This window comes from Podarcis melisellensis, assembly GCF_964234715.1.
Source record: "Podarcis melisellensis genome assembly, chromosome: 12".
Lineage (NCBI taxonomy): Eukaryota > Metazoa > Chordata > Lepidosauria > Squamata > Lacertidae > Podarcis > Podarcis melisellensis.
This window is the reverse complement of record NC_138544.1, coordinates 51,519,374-51,531,819: the sequence shown is the minus strand read 5'-3', so window position 1 is coordinate 51,531,819 and position 12,446 is coordinate 51,519,374. Positions and strand designations below refer to the sequence as shown.

At 42.3% G+C, this 12,446-nt stretch overlaps 1 protein-coding gene across 1 annotated transcript in view; it reads right to left on the bottom strand.

Moving 5' to 3' along the window:
- WDR48 (WD repeat domain 48) overlaps window positions 1-12,446 on the bottom strand; it is a 30,438-nt gene that overhangs the window by 10,220 nt on the left and 7,772 nt on the right. The window contains exons 2-12 of the mRNA XM_081931734.1: window positions 11,341-11,481; window positions 9,983-10,061; window positions 9,398-9,480; window positions 9,010-9,139; window positions 7,605-7,693; window positions 5,625-5,726; window positions 4,987-5,211; window positions 4,534-4,608; window positions 3,893-3,995; window positions 3,165-3,262; window positions 1,207-1,314 (exon numbers count right to left, since the gene is read on the bottom strand). Of these exons, the coding sequence (XP_081787860.1) occupies window positions 1,207-1,314; window positions 3,165-3,262; window positions 3,893-3,995; window positions 4,534-4,608; window positions 4,987-5,211; window positions 5,625-5,726; window positions 7,605-7,693; window positions 9,010-9,139; window positions 9,398-9,480; window positions 9,983-10,061; window positions 11,341-11,481 (1,233 nt within the window). The remainder of the gene's footprint in view (window positions 1-1,206; window positions 1,315-3,164; window positions 3,263-3,892; window positions 3,996-4,533; window positions 4,609-4,986; window positions 5,212-5,624; window positions 5,727-7,604; window positions 7,694-9,009; window positions 9,140-9,397; window positions 9,481-9,982; window positions 10,062-11,340; window positions 11,482-12,446) is intronic.

Sequence of the window (12,446 nt, the reverse complement as noted above, 5' to 3'; positions counted from 1 at the left end):
CCAGCTTCTGCTAATATGGGCGGGCTTGAATTCCGACACAACTAAGCTGAATGCTGCAAGATTCAGGACAGACGGAATACAGTAGTCGTATCTTGGTTTTCAAACAGCTTAGTTCTCAAATGTTTTGGCTCCCGAATGCTGCAAACCCGGAAGTGATTGTTCTGGTTTGCGATCTATATTTGGAAGCCAAACATCCAACGGGGCGTCCACAGCTTCCGATTGGCTGCAGGAGCTTCACACTTTGGTTTCCAAATGTTCTGGAAGTCGAACAGACTTCCGGAACAGATTCCCTTCGACTTCCAAGGTGCGACTGTACTTCCTTCACAAAGCATACAGTTCAACTATGAAATTCGCTCCTCCAGGATGTAGTGTACGCCATCGATTTGGGTGGCTTTAAAATATTCATGGAGCACAAGGCTATCACTGACTACTAGCCATGATGGCTATATTCCACCTCCACTCTCAGCAGTGTGTCTCGTATAGCAATGCTGGATATCACAAGAGGAGAGATTGCTGATGTGCTCATGTCTTGCTTGCAGGCTTCCCAGGGGCACAAAGGTGGTGAATGTGAGAACAGTACACTGAACTACTGTATTTTCCGGCGTATAAGACGGCCCCCCAACTTTTCCAGTTAAAATATAGAGTTTGGGATATACGCGCCGTGAAAGACTACCCCTCTTCCAATGCATACCAAATAAAAATTAAAAAAACCAATCTCCAGTCCAGCTTGGAAATCCGCTCCACTTTCCAGTGGTCGGTGGCTTCTGGGGCCAATTTTCAAGCGTATTTCTGCTTCATTCATCTAGAGAGCTCGGTGTCCTCTGATTTAATTTGCTGTCGTTTTATCCTTTGGTGGGGAGTTGCTGCAGGAGCTGCTGCTATAGCCGGCGTATAAGACGACCCCCGACTTTTGAGAAGATTTCCCTAGGTTAAAAAGTAGTCTTCTACGCCACAAAATACAATAAATGGGCCTTTGACTTTATCCAGTAGGAGTCCTTTTTAAAAGGTGCATAAGTCCCTTGCAGAGCCTAATTAGGCCCACAGTCTCCTAACCACAATGTCTCAGCCCAATGCACCACGAAGGGCTGTTCTAAAAATTACATTGTGGCTGTCACCATATATATATATATATTGCCTTGAGCTCCAAAGGAAGGATGAGATATAAATCACCTCAACAACACTGAAATTAATTAAAGCATGCCTTACCCCCGTTTTTAAGTCTACTGAAAACCAATTTGGCACGTAAACCATTTTAAACCTTTTCTTAATTTCTTCTTCAAAGTCCACTTTCCCAAGGTCTTCTACTTTACATGCCTGTTTGTAAGACAACAACAGAAAAAGGTTATGCAGTGCAGCACAGATGTACCACATATCATCAACAAACTTGCACTCCCTGGCAGAGAGTTTGTTTTAAATGCTCTCTCATGTTTATTATGAGGTGCATCCAATTGTGCCACTCAGAACAATGGCAAATAGCTCCATTAGAGGAATGAGGAGGAAAGCAGCTTTCAACATTTCTTCCACTCCCTTGCAGCCCTCTGAGTCCCCAAACCTTTTGAAGTCGGGGCCGCAAAAAATGGGATGTTTATAAAAAAATATGTTCAAAAATACAATAATAGTTTCGACTCCGTGCTAGCATTCGAGTGATAAAGGAACTAAAAGGAGGTGGACTACAATTAAGGATTTATTATGTTTTCAGAATGTATTAGAAAAATTATATAGAAAGGTTTATTGTTTTGTGTGCATTCAATGTAAGATAAAACATATGCAAAGGGACTTGACAGGAAGTCAAAGTTGAAGAAAAGTTTTTGGAAGATAAAAGGGGAAAAAATATTTACTTTCATTATTATCATTTTCTGTGTGGATGTGGGTGGGTGGGTGTCTGCACATATGGGTGTTGTTGTATGCAATGTTTGGGAGGAAATAAGACGGTAAATAACAAATAACAAACTAAATATTGATGTATGTAATTTTTATTTCTTAATTATATTTTGTGGTAGTATGGCTGTATTGTTTTTTGTAACATAAAACCATTCAATAAAAATTATATATAAAAAAAATGAAGTCAGGTCCGCAATCCTCCAAAATAGTTTTAGAGCAGGTACATGCCCTACTTCCAAGAGACTGTGATCTACTCCCACTATAAATAAACCGACAGTGATTTACCCATTGGATTGACCAAAGTTGTTGAGCTGATGGAGCCGCCTTGCTGTCAGTTGAGCGATACAGATTGATATAACCACACATTTCCAATTTCTTTAAAATACACACCCAATGGGGCTTCAAGAAAAAAGCAAGGAAAACTAGCTCTCTTAAAACACTCTAGCAGTTACTGTAAATTACTGCTATAAGAGGCGTCGCTACTGACCTTTCTCCAGGAACTTGCTCAGCAGTAATTTACTGCCTGATAGGTTGGAACGGTGGTTTTTTGAAGGAGAGAGGAAGAAATGTGCTCTGAGATAATTTAGAGCTTCTGTTTTTAAGCAAGGGATTAATGAGTTTATTGATTTAATCAGGAAGTGCTTCTCTTTTTACAAAAGCTAATGGAGAGCTATGAAGAAGCATGAACTATAAAAAATGCCCAAAAACCAGCTGTAAAAGATGTTCCCACCCCAAACGGCCCTTTTGTTCTTCCAATAATAATAATAATAATAATAATAATAATAATAATAATAATTTATTATTTGTACCCCGCCCATCTGGCTGGGTTTCCCCAGCCACTCTCAAGATGAAAGATACACTAAAATGTCACATATTAAAAACTTCCCTGAACAGGGCTGCCTTCAGATGTCTTCTGAATGTCAGGTAGATGTTTATCGCTTTGACATCTGGTGGGAGGGCGTTCCACAGGGCGGGCGCCACTACCGAGAAGGCCCTCTGCCTGGTTCCCTGTAACTTGGCCTCTCGCAGTGAGGGAACCGCCAGAAGGCCCTTGGAGCTGGACCTCAGTGTCCGGGCAGAACGATGGGGGAGGAGACGCGCCTTCAGGTATACTGGACCGAGGCCGTTTAGGGCTTTAAAGGTCAGCACCAGCACCTGGTGGATCCCATCCTAAAGGGGATCTACCAACCCAAGCTACACGGGAAACATGAATCCACTGTATAAGAAGAAGTTAATACAAGACAACCTAATCACACATTTTTGACCAGTCACTCGGCACCTACCTTCAACACGTCCCAGTACGCCACGTTGTTGTTTGTGTCTTTGGTTAATATGTGTCTTTTGTCATTGAGAATGTGGCACTGAATAATACTAGCACCCCCTTGGGAAAAAGAAGAAAGAAAGGGAGGGGGAACCCAAGTAAATCAGACCATCCATGCAGATCTCTCAGCCTGTAAAAGTGTGTAACGCAGAAAGACACACACAAAGCCTGTGTGGGAAAGGATCAGTCGAAAGAAAAAGAAGAAGATGCCATTTTGAATTGTTTTTAATTTTTCATTACTCAGATGGAACAGGAATAATTAATATTCTGCATCTCTGGAAGCACCATGCAGAATTTTACATGGAGTCTGGGTGCAGTACCAGGTGCCTAGGCCTGGATTCCTGAATTGGCAAGTTTTTACTTTAAAGTGGTGGTGGTGGGGAGACACACAAAACAAAACACAGAACAAGGTTCCCATCAGTCATAGTGAGAGATAGTTTCTGCCTGACAGGACCCAAATGTCAAAGAGCCGCACTTCTGTACTTTGCAGAACTCTCTAGCCCCCTTTGCTTAGTCCCAACCAATGCAGATGACAAAAGCCCCGATGCTTGAAGGAACAGATTGATCATTTACACAAGATTTTGCAGAAAGATTAAATCTGGATCAAGTACTGTTTATTTCTCTGCCCCCTGCTGCCTCTGCCAGCCCCAAAGCACTACTTTTAAGTAATTCCCCCAGTGTTAATCGCACCTTTAATAACTTGGTCAGGCTGTGTACAAAGGGGTGTGATTGGGTTGGTACAGTCGTTGTCATAGTCCCCTGAAGCTCTGAAGTTGTGAATTCCTTTCAAAGTCTAAAAAATAAATAAAATGAAAACAAGGGGAGAAAAAGGATCATAATTAGACTCCACTACACAACATGGCCTATGCCCCCTTCTTCAAAGGATCTTTCTCCACCTTGGGGAAACGATTTGTCCAGTTTCCACGATGGCCCTTGTGAAAAAAACTACAAATATTCGGACAACACAGTGCCACAAGTAGAGGACTGGATGAATCAAGGTGCAAAACTGGTCCAGTAGGCAGAAGCAGCAAGCTTCACTCATGCCATACTCTTCTATGCAAAGTGCTTAAAGCAGAAGAGTCAGTAGGTAATATCTAATGTTAGCCTCAAAGGAGGCCCCTTATTTAAATGGGTCTACTTGTGAGTTTGACCAACACTGGATATTGCCCAGTGATGGATGCATGTATATTTTGGTAGAATGGAGAGAATTCCATTTATAAATGAGGGATTCTACAACTTTGCTCAAGTGAGCTTCCCAAGATTATCTAGGAAGGATCAATTATGCACAACTGGGCATATGTAAATTTACACAGGTTTAATTCATTTCTTACCCACTTATTCACAGACGATTTTGTTGTTGCAACCCAGAGTGCTGGAGGAGGGTCAGCCGATCGATCTAGCTCCATCTGAACAATCAAGAAATGAGAAGTGTTACATTATCTTTCTATTGGTGCACACCCATACAATATACAGTGGTACCTCGGGTTAAGAACTTAATTCTTTTCTGTTCTCATCCTGAAGCAAAGTTCTTAACCCAAGGTACTATTTCTGGGTTAGTGGAGTCTGTAACCTGAAGCATATGTAACCCGAGGTACCACTGTACAGTATACTCCTTTATACCAAGTGGAACATAGAATCATAGAATTTTAGTGCTGAAAGGGGCCACATGTTTCACTAGGAGTAAGAAGGAACAGAACCCAGGGCAGAACTAGGCTTCAGATTAAATAAAAACAAGATAAAAACACCAAGATGTAGATGGGGGGAAAAATGGTTATGTATATTACCTTAAGGACAGGTGCCTTTTCTTCACAAATGAGCACCCGAATATCAGGATTTCGTAGATCTGTACAGTATATCTTTCTGTCTCTTCCACCTGAATATACGTGAGTGAAGGCTTCATTGACTTGAAGTGCCCATACACCCTCATCATGGACTCTGTATGTAGCTATACATCTCTGCTGACCAAGGGACCAGAGTCTGATAGTCCCATCAGAGCTGCCAGAAAGACACTGTAACAAGAATGGTTGTTCAATTTAAAATAATTACATATCCAGTAAAATTGGGAGCAAATGTTTAGCTCTCTAAAGTCAACATGTAAGTCCAGTTTTCCTTCCGTTCAATCTGTTTTCCCTATAGAATGTTACAGTTTCATTTTACAACAGAAATAACGTGCACAAAAAACTTATCCATGCCAAACAATTCTTTTAACAAAGTATAAAAGTATTTAATTACAGTTGATATTTGCTCAAATATGAAACAAAAATGTATTGTGTTTGTTTCAACACATTTCTTATTAAGAACTCACAAGCTGATCTTGTGGAATAAGCAATGCAAAGGGCTGAGAGGATATTATTGCACCACAGAGAGAAATCTTCCCCGTACAGCTAGTAGCCCTCACAGTAATGTGATCTCAAATGCATACCTGTGTGCCATCTCTGTTCAATAGCAAAGCTTTAACATTGTCTGTGTGCCCCTTGAGTTTCATAAGCTTTGCACAGGTTCTTGGATCCCAAACCCTTAATACCTGTTGAGGGGGGAAAAAACTCTGATATATTACAATAGCACTGTGATCCAAACTCATTTCCTAATTTTTAAAGGGCCTTCAAACTAAAGCAGATTCAATTTAGGTTTCTTGAATAGGCACCAGACTCTTTGACTCTTTTAGAAAGTACAGTGGTACCTCTGGTTGTGAACGGGATCCGTTCCGGAACCCCGTTCGCAACCTGAAAGGAACGCAACCCGCGTGTCACAATGTGCCACTTCTGTGCATGCGCGTGATGTCATTTTGCGTGTCTGCGCATGCACGAGTGGCGAAACCCGGAAGTAACCCTTTCCGGTACTTCAGGGTCGCCGCGGGACACAACCTGAAAAAACGTATCATGAAGCAAACGTAACAAGAGGTATGACTGTACAACAATGGCAGGCTCCCCACCACCCGAAATAATAGCCTCATGATTCCCAATGTCTGGAAGGTAGGGGAGAAAGAATAGTTGGGTTCTGCTAAATGGCCTCCTACTATGACAGAGGTGGGGAACCTCAGGCTGGGGACAGAATGTGGGGCTCTCAATATGCCACACCATCATGAGTCCAGCTCCATGCTCTACTCAATTGCTTTTGCCTTGCTTGAATACAACTTGAACTATGATGATGCCTCCTGCTTGCCTAGATGGAAAGATGGGTGGGCAGGTGTAGAAACTTCTGTCAAGTGTTCCTGGAATGTAGCATACAGTGGTACCTCGGGTTAAGTACTTAATTCGTTCCGGAGGTCCATTCTTAACCTGAAACTGTTCTTAACTTGAAGCAACACTTTAGCTAATGGGGGTCTCCTGCTGCCGCCGCGCCGCTGGAGCACAATTTCTGTTCTCATCCTGAAGCAAAGTTCTTAACCTGAAGCACTATTTCTGGGTTAGCGGAGTCTGTAACCTGAAGCATATGTAACCTGAAGTGTATGTAACCCGAGGTACCACTGTACTGTCCGTAGGTAAGAGTCACATCCAATGATCTGCACACCTTGGCCTCACCGGCATGAGGCCCCCAGAAGCTCTCCCGCAATGGAACGGAATCCTATAGCAGAAAAAGGTTTCTTATCCTTAACTGGAGGCAGCAGGGGTCAGCAATATGTCATCCTCAATAGTTTCTAAATGACTACTATTCTGTGGGTGTTCATATGTATGTATGTGCACGTACATGTACAACTTTGGCATCCGTCTGTTTCGAGAGAGAATGGAGTGCTCTTCTGGCAATGAAGTCAAACCGCTGCGTTAGCAGCACTGAAGTGACCTTCCCAGGGGCCAAGCCTGGGCAGTGTGCATGGAGGTCCTGGGCTGCCCAGATGACAAGACACCCCTCCTGGCCTGGCTGGTGTGGTCCAAAGGAAAGCAGAGCAATACATTTGGCACAAGACTGGCTGCAGGAATTGCCAGAAGGTGTACAAGGTGCGCCCCACCATCTTAGGGACTCTGTTCTGGATTTACTCCTTAGCTTTTTCTTCTCCCAAAGTTATCCAAAGATATATTTTGGTGTGTGTGTGTGGATAACAATTGTACTGTAACTACTAAACTCCCCTCAGCCCATTATATCGGAGGAAGACTTTCAGAAGGAAGAGGACCAAGTGCAGGCACTTCAGCACCAGCATATGGGATAAACTTCTCCAGAAGCTTAGTGGGATAAGGCTGTATTATAAACCCTCCAGCTCCAATACGTATCCTGTTGGATTAGACAAAATGTCTGCCTAACAACATCAAGCGCAGTCTTCCCAGAGTATGGGAATGTTTAATAAAATAATTGTTCAGGACAGATATTCCTGTTCAGACACTGGAACTCTGAAAGATTTGAAATTTATATAGAAGTTGTGTGCAATCTTTTCACCAAGCCAGTGTGTCTGTGTTTGTATCTTGCTTACCTTTTCAGTGGACCCTGATACAATTACTGTTCCCATCTGATTCATGGCGAGACTGTAGATAGAATCTTTGTTCCCACTGAGGGAAGAAGCTATAGAAAACAAATGAAACATCATTTTGGATGAATATTTCAAACCAAGAAAGTGCAAGAACTTGGAGTAACCAATTTAAGTAGTGTCGGCATTAAGAATTTACATTTTGCTGCCACCATACATTTTTCAGCCCATCATTTCCTCTCTTTATAATGGTCGCACTAAATGCTCTATTGGGCTGCTGTTAGAGCAATGCAATACCCTCTGCAATGTGTTTTCACCATACTACAGAAGCAAAGTATATTAAGGGCTGTAATTTGAGGTAAACGTTTTAAAAAGTCAATTCTCATCACACATGGTAAGATAGCTGAGAGCTACAAGTTTGTACCTTTACGCAAGTGGGAACACTAAGATCCCAACAGAGAACTTGATTTTCTCCCATATAAGTAAATGGCTGACAGACACTACGACACACTGAAACAAGTGTATTTGACATTGTTACAAACTTCCCCATCCCACCCACTCTCAGGTGGCCTGGCATCTACTCAAACAGAAGCCCATGAAGACTATGTGTTTCTACAGCCAGAACCATTGTAGGCAACTTCTGTCTAGGTTCCAGGAATATATGGGTCCAGCTAGTGTCCCTGTCATTAATGGAAACACTGACTTGTATTCTATTTACTTCCTTCTATTTATATCTCAGAGGGACATGGGTGGCGCTGTGGGTTAAACCACAGAGCCTAGGACTTGCCGATCAGAAGGTCGGTGGTTCGAATCCCCATGACGGGGTGAGCTCCAATTGCTCGGTCCCTGCTCCTGCAGTTTGAAAGCACGTCAAAGTGCAAGTAGATAAATAGGTACCACTCCGGCGGGAAGGTAAACGGCGTTTCCGTGCACTGCTCTGGTTCGCCAGAAGCGGCTTAGTCATGCTGGCCACATGACCCGGAAGCTGTACGCTGGCTCCCTCGGCCAATAAAGCGAGATAAGCGCCGTAACCCCGGAGTCGGCCACGACTGGACCTAATGGTCAGGCGTCCCTTTTATTTATATCTCATCTTTCTTGCATTATGGGACCCAGGGTGGAATATATGCCATTCCTAGCAGTCACCCATCTAGGTGCTAACCAGACCCACCTCATGTGTCTTCAGACCATATCCTTTTATATCACTTAACTGATATTGTTAAGTTTAAAAACTGACCTTTGAACGCTGACTGAAGTCATTTCTAACTGCCTGTTAAGGCTTACTCTATCAATTTTGTTTCCGCAGTGAACTATTGCTCCAGAAAGGTGTGGAGTTACAAAATATCCCCCCCTTCATGGCAGTAAAAAATGCTTTGCACAGATCAGCATAAGCTTAAATCCTCTGGGTACTTACTCGTGACAGTGTTATTTGAGGCAGTCAGTGCTGTTAGCGTATTTACATCCCAGAGGAATATCTGTCTGTCCAGCCCAGCAGATGCCACCAGCTCTTTATCTTTTGCATACGCCAAGGCTTTCACATAATCCTAAAATAAGCAAATGGATATGACAAAAAGGCACTTTAGAAGACTGGCACTACTGATTTGACAATCACAGTCATTACTGTATTTCCCCCTCTATAAGACGCCCCCTATTTTGGGGGACTCAGATTTAAGAAAATGGCCTCGACACTATCTGTGTATAAGACGCCCCCTAATTTTTGTCATTATTAGGGGGAAAACCTAGTGTTATACACGGAGAAATACGGTACTTATTATTTATGGCATTTCTATGCTTCCTGTTACCTTGTGGGTCCTTAGTGTTGACATGCAAAATCCCTTATGTGCATTCCATACTTTAACAGTAGTATCGGATGAAGCAGATATCACTACGAAGGAAAAAAAGTTACAACAGGTTATGTTTCTGTGGGAAGTAGCAAAGAGAATCTGTCCATCCTTCAAGAACTAGAATTTGCATTTACTTGCAAGTAACTCATATGAAATGATACAAGAGCTGGTATATTCACAGCTCTGGAACTCCCTCTGGTGGGACCCACAAGACCACCTCCCATCATAGCACCTGGTGCCAGCTAAACACGTGCCAGGCATTTTCCTATTGATTTTTAATTAATTTCCTATGATATTTTTGCCATTTCATCATTAGTGTTTTACTTTGCTATATTTGTGATAAGCGGCTTTTGGAAACTACAGTACTTCAAGTTCTTTTGTAAAGCAGGAGACTATAAACCTACTAAGGTACTTCACAAGGTTGTTGTAAGATTGCTAAGACAGTGCATGTCTTTGAGAACACAGAAAAACACCATATAAATTAGGATTTACCAATATACATGTAACTCAAAAGAATCATCTAGTGTTTTAAAAGGCACTTACACGTTTTGCCATTGCAGCAGAGTACAATATCATTCACCCAGTCTGTATGATGTTCCATAGATGCTATATAAGGGTCTTGCTGGAATAAAAAAAAAACATTGTGAGTCCTTGCTCCTGTTTCATGGGGCCATTTTTGCTGTATTCAGAGCAATTTTTATTTTAAATTTAAAATACAAAAGAAAGAAGAGCAGCAATTAAACACTAAATCAAGCCATGAACCATAACTTTCATCTCAAGATTACAAGATTAAGGAAAATAATTAATATGATCTAGCATTACCACCAGATTTCAGTTACAGAAGTGGGAGGGGAGGGAGAAATCACTCATCATTTGACAAATTTGCTTTCAAACATTTCATTTTCTCTTGCTCAGGCATAGAAAAATAGCTTGTATGTTATTACTGTATCCCAGATTCTTAAACAAAAAACAAAATCATTCTGACAGGGTGGGGGCGGTCAGAGCAATTATTTTAACAGCATAATTGAGTTAGTGAATCTCACTCAGGATGCTCAAAAAGAAGCCAGAATTTAGCTCTCAACAAACCACTCTAATTATTTTTAAAAGCTATGTGCTAAAACTCCAGGGAATGAGAACACCTTTTGGATTTGAAGGAAACTGCTCTTTTCAGTATTAGTCAGCATCACCTCCCCAAGTCCTTCAGTCTCTTGACTTTCTGGATGGGACTGGACTAACTCACTATTAGCCAGGTACCAGGAGATTGTTAAGACCACAGCAGATGACAGGAAAGTAAGGAGTGAGGCAATGGGTCACTCAACCAGTTTCAGAAATAGGACAGCAATAGTGAAAACTTGCCAATGTACCTGTACTTTGAGAATTTTAGTTGCAAGCCACTTTGGGAGCCAAAATTGGTTGAAAGGGGGTACCGTATTTTTTGCTCTATAAGAGTCACTTTTCCTCTCCTAAAAAGTAAGGGGAAATGTGTGTGCGTCTTATGGAGCGAATGCAGGCTGCGCAGCTATCCCAGAAGCCAGAACAGCAAGAGGGATCGCTGCGCATCGAAAGCAGCGATCCCTCTTGTTCTGGCTTCTGAGATTCAGAATATTTTTTCTTCTTATTTTCCTCCTCCAAAAACTAGGTGCGTCTTATGGTCTGGTGCGTCTTATAGAGCGAAAAATGCGGTATAGAAATACAAACAAGAGAATTTCGTTTTACACCAAATGAGGCAAATGTTATTGTGACTGTGCTTTCTTGTCTAAAAAAATTGAAGATGCTAATGTACTTGGTAAGAATGATTTGCAGTGTTTGCCGATACAACAGAAGAGTGGCCTTTAACGGTGTAAGATACTCTTCATTGGCTGCATCTAACATTTAAAGCAAAGCTTCTGTGTTTGGTTTACCTTGTGCTGGTTGACGCTCCATATCCTGATGATGGAGTCTCGGCCTGCTGTAAAAAGTCTGTTTAGCGCTGGGTCCAGCTGCAGTGCATTTACCCCATTTCGATTGTACTTCTCCACCTCATCTCTAATTACATAGGAGACCTAAGATGTGTTGACAGAAATCCAATTAAAGCATTAAGAAGCCTCAGATAGAAGTATTTTGTTTTGCCCACTCATTTTCAACAAAACTTTCCATTAATTTAAAAAATCATCATCAGGAACACATCAACATCCAGTGCACCATACACAAACAACTAAGATATTAGAGAAACGGGAGACAGAGAGAAAGAGAGAGAGCGCCTTTGCCCCAAGTCCATTAAATAATGCTGGAAGAAGGAGGAAAGATTTTATTCCTCATCTTTCTATTATTTATGGAAATGACATAATGGAGCAAGAAAAATGCATGTGCAGTTGACAACAACGAACAGACATTTACACAGAGTTAGCAAATCTTGACTGGTTTTGCACTACTATATGATCACACTGCTCAGCTCTTCAGTGTGGTAGAACTGCATACACCAAGGGGGGTGGACTTCAAGCTTGTGGGATCTACCATGTCTTTTCATTAGAATCCAAGGTCCATTAATTTGATCCAGCTGCAAAATAGTGACCTAGCCAAGTGGATATAAGCAAAGAATTAAGGGCCACGATGAGTCCTGGAATTTGCGAGCAGTCCCAGAACTAAGCTCCCAAATCCTTTCACAAAAATATCCACACCTGGTTTCCTGTGAAGCTTTCTTTTTCAGCAATCTATCTTAGCAGTGGTTTTCAACTAGTGTGCTGTGGCACTTGGATGATAGTCAGGGGTGCCAAGGGCACCACTGGCCTCTGTCCCTCTTTCCTTCCTCTGATGCCCTCTCTGCCTCCCAAAGGCTTGCAGAGCTGTTTGTTGCAGAAGTCCTGGCAACAAGTTCCCCAGGCAAATGGTGCCTCTGGGGCTGGCCAGGGGATGCTTCCCAGACCCCTGTATGGCAGTGTGAGGAGGCACCTCTCTTTGGGGCAGAGAGAGGCAGTTCAGAGACCAGAGGCGGCAGCTGCGGCTGCCCAGAGGACTGCCAAAGAGAGAA